The sequence below is a fragment of the Perognathus longimembris genome, chromosome 1, assembly GCF_023159225.1.
Source record: "Perognathus longimembris pacificus isolate PPM17 chromosome 1, ASM2315922v1, whole genome shotgun sequence".
Lineage (NCBI taxonomy): Eukaryota > Metazoa > Chordata > Mammalia > Rodentia > Heteromyidae > Perognathus > Perognathus longimembris.
In genome coordinates, this window is record NC_063161.1 from 74,746,995 (window position 1) to 74,763,693 (window position 16,699).

At 55.3% G+C, this 16,699-nt stretch overlaps 1 protein-coding gene across 1 annotated transcript in view; it reads left to right on the plus strand.

Annotated features, from left to right (window-relative positions):
• The first annotated feature begins 5,571 nt into the window (after positions 1–5,571).
• Galnt17 (polypeptide N-acetylgalactosaminyltransferase 17) overlaps positions 5,572–16,699 on the plus strand; it is a 160,770-nt gene continuing 149,642 nt past the window's right edge. Inside the window, exon 1 of the mRNA XM_048329343.1 lies at positions 5,572–5,937. Coding sequence (XP_048185300.1) covers positions 5,703–5,937 — 235 coding nt within the window. The 5' untranslated portion in view covers positions 5,572–5,702. The remainder of the gene's footprint in view (positions 5,938–16,699) is intronic.

Consider the following 16,699-nt stretch of genomic DNA (forward strand, 5'->3'; position numbering starts at 1 on the left):
AGCCACTGCATGAGGCTGTCAAGGACAATGTGAACAGCTCCTGGGGGGAAAGTACAGTTGGAAGCAGCACTCGAACAGAACACACAATAGCAATAAGAAACAAAGAGTTTCTACCCTGGCCTCAGGAGCGCTAGAGAATGCTCTCAGGAAAAGTCCAAAATCCTGAAAAGATGATTGACTGTCGGAAGCACCTAGAGCTGGCGGTGGAGGCAAAGCAGCCGGTAGAGGAAAATGATTTATTTTCTTAGAGCCCAGAGGAACACAGACATTGATTTTGCCGATTAAATTAACAAAGATTTAAGGACAAGGTCGTTAGGCTCAGGGACTGGAGAAGCCGTGGCTGTTGCCCTTCCTGGAGGGTCACAGGACTCGGCTCTCCTGGTAGTGTAAGAACAGCTGCAGGAATATCCTCCCCAGTCACCAGTGTAAAATCAAACTGGGAGCAGGAGGAAAAGACGTGAAGTGGAGCAGATGGGCGCTCTGTGAAGGCGCGGGTCAGGAAGGTCTGGGGATGCCGTTTCTCTTCGATGCATGCCTTTCAAAGAAGAAAAGGAGTTTCAATTTCATTCTTTTATTTGGGGGAGATTAGAACTCAGAGCCTCGTGCTTGCTAAGCGGGCACTCTACTTCTTGAGCCACACACCCAGTCCTTTTGTATCAACTTGTTTTTCAGATAGAATCTCCCCCTTTTGCCTAGGTTGGACTTGGACTCTGATTCTCCCACCTCTGCTTCCTGAGTGGCTGGGATTACAGACATGTGCCACCATGCCTGAGCATGTGTTTCATTCCTCACTACTCAGGAAGCTGAGAATACATACAGGCTTGGGGCCAACCTGGGCAGAAATGTTTTTGGGGACCCCTTTCTCAGCCTCCCAGTTTTGTGCCATAGTGTCTCCATGTTTAGTTGGTGGAAGGCTGAGATCAGGAGGCTTATGGTTTGAGGCCAACCTGGGCAGAAAAGTTCAAGAGACTCCATCTCAAAAGAAAGGAGCCCCGGGGTGGGGGACGGGACATGGTGATACACACCTGTCATCTCAGCTAGCAGCCATCTTAAAGGAAGGAAGAAGTGACTGCAGGAGGGAATAGCTTGGCTCAAAGAGCACAGAGGCAATCGGGGGTGGGGGTGGGATGGGGGTAGGCAAGGGGTATGCTCAGCTTTTAATTCATATGCAAGGCCCAGAGAAGGCATTTTTCATCTTTCAGCTGCCTTTTAAGGAGCCTGTCTCCCTCTCCTGCAGCGGTCCTGGGGTCAAAGCCTCACTACCACCTGTCTACCCTAAGCTCAGCAGAGCCTCTTGTCAGAGATCCGGGGTACAGCAAGAGCTGCCTCCCCCCTTTAATCTAGACTGAGGCCAAGGTTTTGCCCTCATTCCCCAGTTGGCTCAAGCCTGGTGTTGGTGCCCTGCTCCGGACCATCCATCCATCTCCAAGGGAGTTTCCAAGACATCGGACTCCAGACTGCCTTCTGCCTGGAGGGCCTCGGGCACTGGGGGGCAGGGCGGGGACAAGGGCCATTCAACCTTGGACAGCCAGCTCCCCCTGGGGACTCCTGTAGTTTCCTCTGGGGCCTCCTATAGCCCCTGTGTGGACCCAGTGGAGGGAAGACTGGCCCCTGGCACCTGCCCTCAGCAGGTGTGGCAAGCCGGCCTCGAGTGGGTGGTGGTTCCCATGTTAAGGTTAATATTTTATTGCCTCCAGATGGTCAGTGTTCAGCGGTGATGCCACGGTTTTCACGATCATGTCACAGATCTCATTAAAAAGACAAACCGTGCTCCGCTTCTACCACACTACAGCCAATAAAAAATCAGGAGTTTAAAAAATTACCTTAAGGAGGAAATGGGAAATGATTACATTTGTGCAGAGGTGCGCATCACGTTGTGTGGGGACACTGGAAGGCTGGTCCCCAGGATCTGGGGTGTCTGTCTGTTTATCCATCCATCCCGTTTGCTGGCCACACACAACTGTTTGGGTGTTCTTGTTTTCATGTAGCTTGGTTCTAGAACAAGAGTGATTCCTGGCCAGCATGGGTCTGGGCCTGTGTGGACTTAATCCCACCCCTGCTCTGCACTCTCCCGGGACCACCCTGGGGGCCTCGACGTCCAGAGTGAGTCCCACAGGTCCCACATGGAGATGAGATTCGGATGCCGGTTTGGTTAGGGCAGGGAGGCTGTCCCTTAGGTCTGGGCTCTGTTGTTTGGCTCAGGCGGTAAGTAGGCAAGAGCCGGGCAGGGAGGGAGGAATGGCAGAGGCCAGGCTGGTACCCTACAAGTTACTTGTGACCAGGACAGGCACTTCCTTTCTAGGACCTCCTGGGGCTGAACAGGAAGAAGGCTCGTCGGGGTCCCAGGAGGCTCACCCATCACCAAGGCCCAGCAGAGCTTCATGGCCAAGCCCTGCCTGGAAAATCCTTGGCTTCCCTCTCAGCTTCTCTTTTTCTTCCTGGGCCCACTCAGAAGTCAGATTTAAAATAGTAGGAAGAAGTTTCTAGAATATTCCACTTCCTCCCAGGAGCAAAGCACAGGGCAGGCAGGGGCCAGGAAAAACTGGGGTGGTCCTGAGCCTCCTGAGAAGGGAGGATGCTGGAGGCAGGGTAACCAGGGGAGGGAGCAAGTCTCTCCTGGCTGAGCATGATGTGAGTGGTTACTGGTGCTCAGATGTAGGAAGAATTGCTGTGATTCTGCAAAATAAAGAACCCACTAAAATGAATTAGGACTGAGTAACCAGATGCCTGTGGCTCATGCCTGTAATCCAGGAAGCAATGAGAGAGAGGAAGGGACTGGTACTCAATATCCTCCTCAAGAACATGCATATAAGCTGATGGGCACTGGTGCTCACACCTGTAATCTCAGTTACTCAGGAGGCTGAGATCTGAGGGCCACAGTTCCAACCTAGTGTGGGCAGGTACATCTGTGAGACTGTGATCTCCAGTTAACCAAAATGCCAGGCTGGAGGTGTGGTTTGAGTGGTAGAGTGCCAGCCTTGAGTGCAAAAGCCAAGTGTGAACATGAGGCTCTGAGTTCAAACCCCAGTAGCAACACACACGGATCCTCACCCGGTGGTCTAAGTTCCTCCCACCAGGCCCCACCCTCTAAAGTCCGCACCACTTCCTGTCTGAAATGTGCCCTTACTACATTCCTTTAATCCTGGGAGTGTTAGACCCCAATAACATTGGCTAAAAGTCAGCAGGAGAAAAAAAAACTCAGCAGGAGAGCACAAATCTAAACAGAAGCTAATAAATCCAACCAGACACCTGTGCCAGAGTCTTTGAGAGGGGTGAGGGATTGCCCCCATGTAACCAGTCAGAAATGATCGCAGGAGGGTGAGTCAGAGACTTGGGATTTTTTGGGAAGAGGTGCTTGTTCCTTCTGAGCATCACTCCTGCATCGTCCTGCAGTTCTTCGGGCATCTCTGTGGTCCGGCCCATGAGGACGGGCAGCAGGGAGGATGGGGCTCAGCTGTTCTGCGGCTGCGAGAAATTACATTTATTGTACAGAGTGAAACCTTGAGATAGGAGTGATGGAGGGTCAAATGTTCAAATCAGAGTTGAGTGGATGTGGGGTATTTATTGACTAGCACTGACACGTTGGCGGTGTGAGCTTGGGGCACACTTTCAAGTCCAGAGGCCCAGGACAGAGGTTTTGAGGCTGGCTTTGTGGATGCCCATAAAGAAATTCTCCTTCATGCCCTGTGCCTGGCCTACGAGGGGGTCGGTCTCTACTGCCATCAGATTCAAATAGCTTCTTTATTTCTTTTATTGGAGTCAGAGTCTGTATATATATACGATGGTGCATGTAAACTCCGCTGGGCATTTGCAGAGGAGAGAGACAAAGTGCAAGAAAACGTCTTGGGCTAACTGAGCAGCTTCCAGGCACCCTCGTAGGTGGCTTTTTTCCCTTTCCAATCTCTCAGCCCCTCCTGTGTCTGACACTGCTAAGGATGGCGCCCTGGTCGCCTACCTCAACCTCATCCCCCCCCCCCCCCACAGCTGCCTCCAAGGTCTCCAAAAATAGAGGTTTGCAGTCGCTTCTGATGATGGCTTAAGTACCAGGGTTCTGAAAATGGTACCCCAAAGAATGGCATTTTGGAGAACCTTGAACTGAAAGAGATGGGAAAGCTTCCGAAACAGCCACACTGGGAGGTTGAGGTCCCGGTGATGATCACGATTCAAAGTCAGCCTGGGCAGAATGTCTGAGCAGCTCCATCTCCAAAATAACCAGCAAAAAGCGGGACTGGAAGGCAGGTATTACTCAAGTGGAAGAGGGCCGGCTGCGCAAGCAGGTTCAAACCCCACATCACCAAAAAACTTGTTCTATATTTTTCATGTACCGTATGTTAAAAAAAAAAAAGCCACAAAAAAACCCCAGTACTTAAGAGAAGGGGCTAGAGGGAGGGGGCCGTGAGCAAGGGCACGAGGAGCACGGAGAAAGGAAAGAAGGGAGTTGAGGGGACCCGAGTCCAGACAACTCCCCCACCCCCCGCGTGGGAGGGCGGACCCACCGCGCACGCGCACTACGAGAAGATGAGGAACAGCACGTTTATTATGGAAGACGAGGAACGAGCACATTGACGACAGCACGACACGAATACACACGTTTATAAATAAGCACATGTATCACAGAAGACGAGGCCTCCACCGTCCCGTGGCCGCGCCCCGCGCCCGCCCGCCGTGCGGGGGGAGGCGGCCCCGCGGCTCCAGGCCGGGTTTTGCCTCCAGCCGCTCCGGCCACGCAGCGCGGAGCGGGCGAGCGCGCGCCGGGCCGTCAGCTACGCGGGCCAGGGTGGCGCCCACCCGCCCGCTCGGGGACGGCTGAGAGCCGCGGGGACCCCGGACCGCGGCGCCCGGCAGCTCCGGGCGGGTGGCAGCCCAGCGGCGCAGGAGCCCGGGTCCCTCTTCGCCCCGCCCACCTCCCGGCCCCACCCATCGCCCACCACGCGACCCCGCCCACACCACAGCCCCGCCCCCGCCCCTTCATCGCCCCTCCTCCCGCTCTGCGCCCCTCCCCTCCGCGCCCCTCCCCACCCCTTCTCGCCCCATCCTCCCTCTTCTCCCTCCCTCCACCCCCTCCCCGCCACCTGCGCGTCCGCTCGCGGCGCCCGGAGCCGCCGAGGCTGGCGGTGCCGCAGCGCCGGCGTCACCGCGCTGGGCCCGGTTTGGACGCCCCCGCCCCCCACCTCCCTCCCTCCCTCCCTCTCCTCCCCGCCCGCGGTGACTCCGGAGGCCCCGCCCCTCCTTCCGGCTCTGAGGCGGCCGCCCGGTGCTCGTGGCGCGGGTTCGGGACTCTGGGCGCGCAGCGGGTGTGGAGAGCCGTGCGCCCGGCCCCGCCGCCCCCCGCGGGCCGCGCCCCACCCCGAGTCCGGACCCGAGCGAGACCGCGGGCGGCCCCGGCCTGGGCTCCGCGCCATGGAGCAGGCGGACTGGCGGAACAAAGGCGCTCGCCCCGGGGAGCGCGTCCGCGGCTGAGTCGCCGGCTGCGCCCCCGCGACGGCCGCCCGCGGCTCCGGACGCGGCCCTGCGCCCCGTGCCGGGCGGCGGAGGATCCGGCCCAGCCTCGCCGCGAGCCGAGGCTCCCGGGAGCTCTGACTCCGCGGACCCGCAGCCGCCTCGGGTGCCCCGGACTCCCGGGCCCCGGCCCGCAGCCGCCGCCCGGCGCGACAGCGTCTCGGAGCCCGGGCGGGCGCGGTGCGGCGGCGCCGGGCTGTTTGATGGCTTCGCTGAGGCGGGTGAAGGTGCTGCTGGTGCTGAACCTGGCGGCCGTGGCCGGCTTCGTGCTGTTCCTGGCCCGGTGCCGGCCCATCTCCGTGCGCGGCGGGGACGCCTTCCACGAGCTCCGGCCGCGCGCCGAGGCCGCCAACCTCAGCGCGCCCGCCCGCCCCGTCCAGGACGCTGTGCTGCGGCGCCTGTCGCTGCTCGAGGACATCGTCTACCGGCAGCTCAACGGTGAGGGCGCGGGGGACCCAGGACTGCGCGGGGACCGGGGAGGGACGCGAGGGAACATGGGGTACCCAGGACTGCGCAGGGCGCGGGCAGGGCGCGCGGAGGTGGCACGGGTTCCCCACAACAGCGTGGGGACAGCGCGGGGACTGGGGAGGACGCGGGGCACGGGGATCCGGGACGGCTGGGCGCTCTCCCGCGTGCGTGTCCGGGCTCCCGGGTCTCGGCCCCCCTCCGCCGGCCGGGCTCTCGGAAGTTCCTCCCGCGTCTCTTCAGGTCCGAAGCTTCAAGTTGGCGGGGACTGCGCCGGGCAGGACGCCGCCCCGATGGGGTTCGAGCGCGCGCGAGGCCGGACGACGCCCGCAGCCCGCTGGTGCGGAGCGGCGGGGTCGGGCCGGGGTTGGGGTTCGTTCCTAGGTGGCTGCGGGCCGGGGGTCCAGGCCCGGCGGGTGGACGCGGACCGTACGCAGACCCTGGCAGACGGCGTTGTGGCATTCAGTTAGTGACAGTAGCGGTGCCTGGTGAAGCCGTCCTGACTGAATGTAGTTTGTGGATGGTGGGGAGGCTGGGAGGCCGTGGGTGTCGGCTGGTTGCAGCGGTCCTCTGTGCCGCGCTTGTCCCACAGGTCCCGAGAGGAGGGCGAGGCATTGCACAGGGATGGCGCGGGTTCCCTTGACTTTACCCCGGCCATGAGGGGCGTTGCGGGCACGGAACCACGACCTCCGTCCCGGGATTTGCGCTCACGCGGTGGCTCCAGGGAGGCGTAAAGGCAAAAAGTACTGTGTGATGGAAATCTCGGGTTTGTTTGTTTTCGTGGGTACTTGGGGTTTGAACTCGGGGGCCTTGTGCTTGCCAGGCAGGCACTGTAACTGGGGAGAATTTCTCTCCAGCCCTGTTTTCTGGGCCTCACTTTCTGCTCAGGCACAGGCCTGGGCACCTGGTGGGGGATAGATAGCCACGTGTGGGAAGGTAGTGTGGGGGGAAGATGCTCCTTAGGCAGAGGCCAAGGCCTGGCTCTGGTTGGCCGCGGTGGCTGAGGCATCCTTGCTTGCAGCCCCTGGGGCAGGCCGGCATATGGAGAGCATTGGGTTTGCTGGGCAGGCATCTGTTGTCTTCCTGGGCACCCAGGTGTGGAGTGCCTGGAAGCCAGGCAGGCATCTGTTGTCTTCCTGGGCACCCAGGTGTGGAGTGCCTGGAAGCTCCCCCCCCCACCCCCCAGGGAGATGGGACCTGGTCTTGAGAACCTCTCCCTCTCTACCCATATCTCAGCTGTGTGTCATGTCAAGGAAGTTTTCTGGAGAGCTTTGTGCTCCAGGGCAAGCACTGTCATGGAGTGTGCAGAGTGGAGCTGGCGTTGTGAAAGCTGCTCCAGTTTCTTATACCTGTCCTCTGTGTGTGTGTGTGTGTGCACATGCATGTGCATGTGTGTGAACCAAGGGCCTCAGGCCCACTCAATGCTAGCACTCCACCACTTGAGCCACAGCTCCATTTGCAGGTTCCTGCTGGCCAGTTGGAGACAGGAGCCTTTTGGGTTCGTCTGCTTGGGTTGGCTTTGCATGCCAGTTCTCAGCTCTCAGCCTCCTGAGCTGCTGGGTGGCAGGCGTGAGTCCCAGCAGTGCCCAGCTAGGAGCAGGTTTTGCTTAGTGGCTGCCAGTAGTACAGATGCCCAGAGGGGACTCAGACTTCCTCAGAATTGACCCGTGCGCTGGTCAGGATCCCTCTGTCCTGCTGCAGTGCTGGGTTGCTGCCTTCTGCCCTTCTTCATGTGGCTGCACAGGGTCCTTGGGAGCCAGCAGAGACCCAGGGCCGAGGGCGAAGCGCAGGCATGAGCGACATTCCTTCCTATAGATTCTCTCTGGAAGCTTCTCTCTGTTATGTCCACAGTGCCTGTCCCAGCTGCCCTGGCTCCAGCCTTGTGCCCATCCTGGATCCTGGGACCCTTCCCCTTCTCCCCCCTCCTTGTGTTTTCATTAAACGTATGTGCTATGAATACACTGTAATATTCTTACTTCAGTGTAAAAGCAATGATGTTATGAGTACCTTTAATGTTCTTATTTTAGCACAAAAGCAACTCAGAACATTTGGAAACTTCTAAGAACAGTAACACAGAAGAGAGTAAAACTCTGTTAAAACGTATTTTATAGGTTTAGGTGGTGCTGTGGCGTATGCCTGTAATCCTAGCTACTGAGGAGGCTGAGATCTGGGAATCTGGGTTCAAAGCCAACCCAGACAGGAAAGTCCATGAAACTCTTATCTCCAGTTAACTACTGAAAAACTGGAAGTGGAGCTGCAACTCAAGTGGTAGAGTGCTAGCCTTGAGCACCGAAGCTCAGGGACAGCACCCAGACCCCAAGTTCAAGCCCCAGGATTGGCACAACAGACCAGAGATAGACTTTGTTGTTGTACCCAGTGTGTGCATGGCTTGTGGTTTCCCATCACGTTGTAAAAAAAATTCTACCTCATGTTGTCTTTTAGTGGTCATACAAAGGGGTTTCCTACCACTGTTTCAGAAAGCTGCTTTGCTTCTCTCATCTTACAGAGGAAAAGGATGGGAAACAGGTGGGGTGTGACTCTGTCCTCTGGCGGGAACCTCGTGGAAGAGCAGTCCAGTGTGGGGAAGGGCAGGCGAGTGCCCACAGGGGAGCCAACCACTACAGACAGTGCCTGAAGGGAGCCAGGGCTGTGTCCTTTGTCACATGATGTGTGGGGACTTTGTAAAAAGGGCTTAGTGATGGTCAAAAAAAGATGAGTGTGGCTCAAGTGGTGGAGCACCTGCCTGGCAAGTGCAGGGCCCCTGCTGCCAAGAATAAGCCAACAAATCCAGCACCCAGCTGTGAAAGGACTTGCAGTACAAATGGCCCAGTGGGTGTGTGGAGGGGTGTGTGCTCTGGGTGGGCTGGAAGGAGAGCACTAGGGACCATGCCCGCACAGGCACCGGTGTTGGGCCGCCTGGATAGATCCTTCCTCAGAAGCCACCCACATGTAGGGCCTTTCTGTACTGGAAAGTCGGGCTGGGGGCTGGGAGGGCTCAGGGCAGAGGCCAGGAGTGGGAGGCCGCCCCCACTGTGCCCCAGTCAGCGCTCTGGGTTTTCCAGGCTCCTTTCCTAGCAAAATAGAAGCAAAGCCTTTTAATTAACTTAATATCAGTTCCACTTGTCTCACACAATGGTAGCTGGATTTAGAGCTCAGGAAGCGTAATTGGGAAGGTTAGAACTTGCAGGTTTATAGCTTAAAATGCCAGAGGGCCACCCCCCAACCTGCCCTTTGAGCTGCTGCTCTGCCCGGCTAAGGGTCTGCCCACAGCCCCTCTTTGAGTGCGCCTGCCTGGTCCCCAGTCTGGAGTCCTTAGAAGGCATAGAAACTGCAAGAGGTGAACCCAAGTGGCATTGTTTTTGCCCAGGCCCCTGTGCTGCTAAGCGCCCTGCCTGCAACCACACTCACACCCTGCTTTTCCATTGAGGTGGGGCTGGCTTCAGAACCATGATCCCTTGGATCTCTGCCTCACCCAGGTGCTGGGATTACAGTCATGAGCCATTGTACCCAGCTAGTGCTCTGCACTTTGAATCTCAATTCATCCTGACATCCCTGGACCCCATTTTAGAGTTCACAAGTGCAGGGACTTCTTGAAAGCCCCAGCACTCATTTATAAGCTGATAGAGCTGGACTTGAAGCCCGGCCCATCCTTCCCCCTCCCCCCATTCACCGCCTTGTCCCAGGCGCCCTTGGCACTCACCAGGCTCTCAGGCTCTCGCAGCTCCAGCTCCAACTACACACCCGATTTAGCAATGTGCATAGGTCAGCAGCAGCCGCGGGTCTGAGGGCTGGGGCCGGGGCTGGGGCTGGGGCTGGGCTGGGGCTGGGCTGCTGGGCTGGGGCTGGGCTGGGGCTGGGCTTTGGCTGCCGGCAGGCTGTGCGCAGGGCTGGCGGCAGCTGTCTTCAGTGGATCCAGCCATATGCTGAGCTGGCGCGGAAACCTAAGTGTTTGGGTTTACAAACAACTGAATAGCTGCGGTGTCTTTAATACAGCTGTTGGGGCTGGACTCTCCACCCCAGACTTGCTGAGGTTAGTTGAAGGATTAGCAAGAAAGAAAGGGGCGGGGGAAGGAAAGAAACGACGTTCTTTGGAGGCCTGTGCATTTTAAATCATGCCAACATTTGTGTTTGTGCCAAAGCCCCCAATTTCCTTTAGAGCAATTACTGAAATGCATTCAGAAGATGGAAATGTAGCTCGGGAAAATATTTAAGGCTCCTCTAATGATGTTAAAAACTTTGCTAATTTGCCAAAGTTGTTCTAAAATCCACTTCAGTTTTTTTTTCTTTCTGACTCCTGGTCTTCCTGCTATTGGACTGATTCCAGGAGACTTGGAGTGAGGGGTGGCTGAAATGGCCGCAAGATGCACAAACCCACCTGTGTACCATGGCTCATGCCTGTAATCCCAGCTATTCAGGAGGTCCAGATCTGAGGATTGAGGTTCAGAGCCAGCCTCGGCAGCAAACTCCTTAAGATTCTTATCTCCAATTAGCCTGCAAAAAGCTGGGAGTAGGAGCTGTGGCTCAGTGGTAGAGAGCCAGCCTTGAGTGAAAAAGCTTAGGGATAGTGCTTAGCCCCTGAGTTCAAGCCCAGGATCAGCACCAAAAAATAAAAAATAAGAATAAATCTCAGGAATCGTCTCTTCAAGGAGCTAAGCTAGAGGTAGACTCTCAGGAAGGTTCTGGAATCTTCCTGAATGGCTGTGTGTACATACAAAGCCATCTGAGAAAATGACAGCTCAGTGGCAGTTCAGGTATGGTTTTGTTACTGGTTGCCAATTTTCCAGCCCTTGTGGAGGCCCTGGGTTCCAGCCTCCTCATGTTGCTCCCCAACCTTGCTCTAAGGAAAGGGAGACCCCAACAGGGGCCCAGGGCCAGGGGTCTGGGTAGAGGAGACACCAGGGTCCCTCTTCTGTGTCTCTTTGGGGCAAATCCAAGCCATCTGGTGCCTAGGCATCTGGCATCTGGTTGTCTGGCATCTGGGCGCTTGGTGTCTGGGTGTCTGGCATCTGGCTGTCTGACGTCTGGACATCTGACATCTGGGCATCTGGCGTCTGGGCGTCTGGTCATCCGGCGTCTGGGCGTCTGGGCGTCCAGAGTCTGGGCGTCTGGTGTCTGGACATCTGGTGTCTGGATGTCTGGCATCTGGCGTCTGGTCTGGCACCTGGGCATCTGGAACCTGACACCTGGTGTCTGGGCATTGGGTGTCTGGGTGTCTGGCATCTGGCCATCTGGCATCAGTTGTCTGGTGTCTGGACATCGGGCGTCTTGGCATTTGGTTGTCTGGCATCTGGTTGTCTGGGCATCTGGCACCTGGTATCTGTTCATCACTGTCCCCTGGCCCCAAGGGAGTGCCCAGCCCCCTGTGTGGCTCTGCTCCAGGCGTGCGGGGCTTTGCCTTCCTTGGTTATCTGGACTACCCAGGCTGGCTGGGAACGGGAGGACCACTGTCTGCGTGGTTGCCGCCATCTCTGCTTAAGAGTCCACAGGAATTGGGCAGGATGTTATTTATGCCTGTTTCTGAATCTTTCCCCACTTGCCTGTCCCTTATTTCCTGGGGATTGACTCCAGGGCCTCATGTCTGTTAGGCGAGTGCTTTACTGCTTGCACCATGCCTTCTTCATTCAGGGCTTTTGCCTTGGTTGTTCCTAAGGTAAAGTCTCACTTTATGCCAGCCCAGCCTGGACTGCGATCCTCCTACTTGTGTTCTCTGCATCACTGGGGTGACATGTGTGCACCACCTCTCCCAGCCACTGGTTGAGATGGGGGTCTCTCAGACCTTTATTACCCTGCCCCCCCCCCCCAACTTCGTGGCTTTTGCCAGATTGGCTGTGGCAGATTCCCAGCCACAGCTTAACAGTGGCCCCAGAGCAGAGACCTGAGGTGCACTGGGGAGATCACTGTTGGGGGGGGGCTTAGGGGGATGAGGGTGCACCCTGCAGTTTCTAGCATCCACTCAGGCCCTGAAGGGACCCAGGATAAAGTAAGGGGGCATTTGCTCCAGGCAGAGTTTTAATGTTGTCTTACCCCAGGCTCTGCTAGTTTCGTATCCTCATCTGCAGAAATGGTGAATCAGATGGGACGTAGCCAGGTCACACGCAGGCACAAGGCTGCCTTGACCTACTCTTCTTGTTTGGACTTTGCTTGTTTGTGTTTTTGGTTTTTGACATAGAGTTTCCATGTCACCTGCGTTGGCCTTTGACTGATCCTCCTGCCTCTGCCTTCACCTCTGGAGGGCTGGGATCACAGGTGTGTGCTACCACGCCCAGCTTTCCTGGAGATTCCTGGTCAGCAGGTGTTTTTGTGGCTTGTGGGTTTTTTTTTTGGCCAAGGTGATTGTTTCTCCCTTTGGGGTTTATTGTAATCTCATACAGCGGGGATTACAGGCGTGAATTGCCACACCTGGGCCCCAAATTGCCAAGTCTTGTTCACATGTAATGATAATGCCCTTCCCACCATTTCTCTTTTCCATCTTCCCAAGGCATTCTGCTTGGTTTTCACTGAAGCAGTCCCACTTTTTTTTCTCACATATTGTGATCAATTTGTATAATTTGATAGAATTACGTAATTATAATAACAAGCACAGCTGCTCTGAAGAGGCTGGGGGAGAAGCAATAAAGTCCTGGCAGGTGGATGGCTCAGGCAGACACAGGGGGTGGGGTTGGGCGCCTGGGCCTTGGGGAGTCAGGGAGCTGGGGAGCTGCAGAGCCAAGAAGCTGAGAGCGGGGTGCTGGGTGCTGGGTGCTGGGTGCCGAGCGCCGAGCCACAGAGGCCTAGGCACCTGCCATCTCCCTATGGCTCTCCTCAGAGAAGGAGAACAAGAACGCCTCTGGCCTAATTTAACTTGTCCTGAGGGATTCGTGACGAAAGTGGCCACAATTCTGTAACATTAAGCCTGTGTCTGTAGAGGTACCCACAGCTTGAAGACCAACTTGTCTATTAACGTTCACAGGCCTCTGGGCTGTGTAGTTGTGATGGCCTGTATTGTATTGTGAGGGCCTTGTGGGGATGTTGGTTCTGGTTGTTGGGCTTGGCTTCATTCCATGTTTTCACCAGAAGTCATTTTCGCACTGGGCAACTAGCAGATTTAGAGGTTGCTTTCAGATGTTTGAAATGTCATGAAGGATATCTCTGTGAAGAACTTCTAATATCAGAAAAAAAATTATCTCAGGGTGAATTATGTGGCCAAAGGTTCAAGCTCTCCTCCTCTTCCTCCTCCCCCCTCCCCTACCCCCTCCTCTTCCTGTTCTTTACTTGAACTCAGGGTCTGGGTGCTATCCTTGAGTTTTGGTGCTCAAGGCTAGTGCTCTATCTACACAGCTCTACTTCCAGCTTGTTTGGTGGTTAATTGGAGGTAAGAGTCTTGCATACTTTTCCTGCCCAAGCTGGCTTTGAACCTCAATCCTCAGATCTCAGCCTCCTGAGTAGCTAGGATTATAGGCGCAAGCTACTATGGCAGGCTTTTGAAAACTTTTGATATATTCTGTTAGTAAGCCTCACAGCCATGTATCAAGTCTGTTAAATTATTTTCTTTCACTGTGAATCAGTACTAGAACTTTAAAAGCCTTGTTAATTTGGTAGATTACAATCACATCTCTCTTCATTTTCCTGATTGGTAGTGAGGTTGAACATTTCTCCAAATGTCATTTATTTGCATTTCCATTTTTGTAAAATATTAAATTCTGATTTGTCTGTGAAAAACAGAATTTGGCTGTTGATTAGTTCAATTGTTGATGTGCATGCATTTTTAATACCCATTCTCGGTGTCATGGCTCTTCCTGTACCCTCGTTTTCTCACTTTTCAGTGTGGATGGGACCTGAGACTTTTACGTCTTCTTCTTTCTTTGGGTTGGTACCAGGGCTTGAATTCAGGGCCTTGCACTCTTGCTGGCACCCTACCATTTGAACTGTCCCTCTACTTCTGGCGTTTTGCTCATTTATAAAGAGTCTCATGGACTTTCCTGCTCAAGTTGGCTTCCAGCCATAATCCTCGGATTTTAGCCTCCAGAGTCCCTCGGATTACAGGCATGAGACACTGGTGCTGGCTTCAGTGTTTGCATTTTCACAGCCTGTTCTGGTTTACCCTGTCCTCTCGTTTGTGTCTGGAGATGGGTCTGAGGCTCCTCTCTCAGTCTCCTTAGGGTCTGAGCTGAGTATTTTGGCCTGGGATGCCTTGGCTCTGGGCATTGACCTTCACTTGTTTAGTGTGGGTGCTGGCTGCCTTCTCCCTCCCCACTCCACCTCTTCTGCTCTCCAAGATACACACATGTGCATGAACACGTCTGTGGAGCCCAGGTTCTCCCATCAGTGGGAGGGAAGGAAGAAAGGAAGGAAGGAAGAGCTGTTGGTCTCTGCAGGCATGGACTGGCTCACAGAGGCATGGCATGGGGACACCAGGCATCCAGCCTGGGAAGCACTGAGAGTGAGCTATGTACTACCTGGGGGTAGTTGAACACATGCATGGTTGTGGATGTTGGTGTAAGAGAAGTGGGGTGGGGTGGCAGAGGCTTTGCCAGGAGATCAATGCCTTTCTTTGAGAAGATGTTCTTAGTGGCTGGTCATTGGAGATATAGGTTCTTGGTGCTGGTTGTTAGTGATAAGTTCTTGGTGGCCAATACATGGACAGGATGTAGAGAATGAAATTGACCAGCTCTGAAGACCCCTCATCCCCAGTAGGTTCTGGGGTTCCATGCTTCCTAGCCCTGAGAAGTGCCCTCTTGGAACTCTCTTGCTGTAAGCCCCGTGGCTGAGAAGTCCTGTCTGGGTATTCATGACGAGGAGAGAGTGGCTGCCGCAATGTAGTGGATTGTTCATGACTTAGGAGGAAGTGACTCCATCCAGAATTGCAGCTTTGGAGGCTGTCAGACAGGCCAGGTTGGAAACAGCTCGGTGCAGCTTGGCCCACAGCGGGTCCAGAGAGGCAGAGGTCCTGAGGATCATGGTTTGAGGCCAAGCCGGGAACAATGTCAGCCTGACCTCATCTCAATAAAAAAGTGGAGTGTGGGGCACAGAAGACGCAGGACAGCAGGCTGAGGCCTTATCTGAAAAAGAATCCAGAAGCCAAACAGGGCTGGTGGCCTGGCTCAGTGGTAGAACACTTACATGGGGGCCCTGAGTTCAAACCCCAGTAACACCTGGAACAACAAAGCAACAGACATTTGAAGAGTTTGCTTTGAGCGTGTGTGTGTCTGATGGCCTTGGTCCTGGACTCTGGTTTGAAGAAGATGTTAACCGATCCGATCCAAAGGGCTTCCTGTGCGCTAAGGGGATTACGGTGGCTTATTTCATTGAGTGAGCTGAATACTGCATTTACAATTGACTCTGGCCGAGCTGCTCCCCTCCCCTCCCCTCCCCTCCTTTCGCCTCCTTTCACCTCCCCTCCCCTCCTCTCTCCTCCCCTCCCTCCTACAGCTCTTGGTTTGGAAATGTACATGACAGCATCCACAGTGGGTAGGCACAGTGAGCTGGGCTGGGCCTCCCTACTTCCTCCTGCATCCAGCACCCATAGCGAGAGGCGGGAGCCAGTGCAGCTCAAAGAGGTGCAGACGGCCGCCAGAGCACTGACCTACTTCTAGACGATGAATATTTAAAATAAGCAGAGCTTTAAAAATAATGTGCTGTGCACCGGGGGCCGGAGCTCAAAGTAACAGAGGCCTGACAAAAGGCTGTTTCTGGAAGGCCTGGGCCGGGCAGGGCTGTGCTGAATTCATGTGTGTGGGGAACGCTGGGTTTGGAGTCTGGAAATGGGGTTTTTGTTTGACATCCATGGTTTAGCTGTGTTCCCCGAAGCAGGCATCCTCAGTATTGCCGGGGCAATTTACTTGATGGTAAAGTGGAAATTAGGCCTGCTTCCTTCTTCTCCACCTTTGCCTGGGCTGGCCTCAGGCTCAGTGGGGTGTGTGTGGGGGGGTCCTCTTGCCAGTGCTGCCCAGACACATGGACATGGGATTGCAGGTGTGCACTGTCGTGCCTCTTACAGAGGCTCTGGAGACCTTGCTGTGGCCAAGGCTGGCTGGTTTGTGGGTCTCAGGAAGCAGGGGCAGGTGGACCAGGGTGGGGCTGGGGAGGCCTCTAGCCCTTCCGGGCAGTCTAGGGCTTTCTTCCTCACCGTCTTTGGATTGAGCCCTTTTTTTGTGTAGAGAGTGTCTCGCACAAAGACTGTAGGGAAAATAAGAGTGGGGGGGGAACCTCAACTCAACCCTATTTCTTATGTGGAATGTCTGGGGATGGGTTGGTTAGAACAGCTGGAGAAGACACAAGGTGGGCTTGAACTTGAACGTCAAATGCACAGGGCCCGAAGGAGAGCAGCCAGCCGCTTGGATTTGGGATTTCTCTGCTGAAGTGTTTTGTTTATGCCTCCCCCGTCCCCCCCCCTTCAAGAGAGACCAGCTGTGCCCTGGTTTCTCTGGAGCTGGGCCCCCACTCCCAGACAAGCTTTCCTCCAGCATATCTCTGCAAGTTGATCCTGCCAGTTCTAGAATGCCATGAGATGAAATCATGAGACAGTCCACACTTTCCGGTTTCTGTCTTTTCGTCTTGCGTTTGTCTTTTGCAGGTCTATCATCTTTCTCTTGTTGTATTTTTTTTTTTTTTTTTTGCCTGGGCAGCTGCAGCTTCTCTGAAGCAAGGACTTCTTCACTCTGCTGTCAGCAGGAGCCTGGCTGTGGGCAGTGCAGATGACTGAGTGTGGCCATGTCTCAATAAAACTTTATTTACAAGAGCACCACGAGGCTGAGCT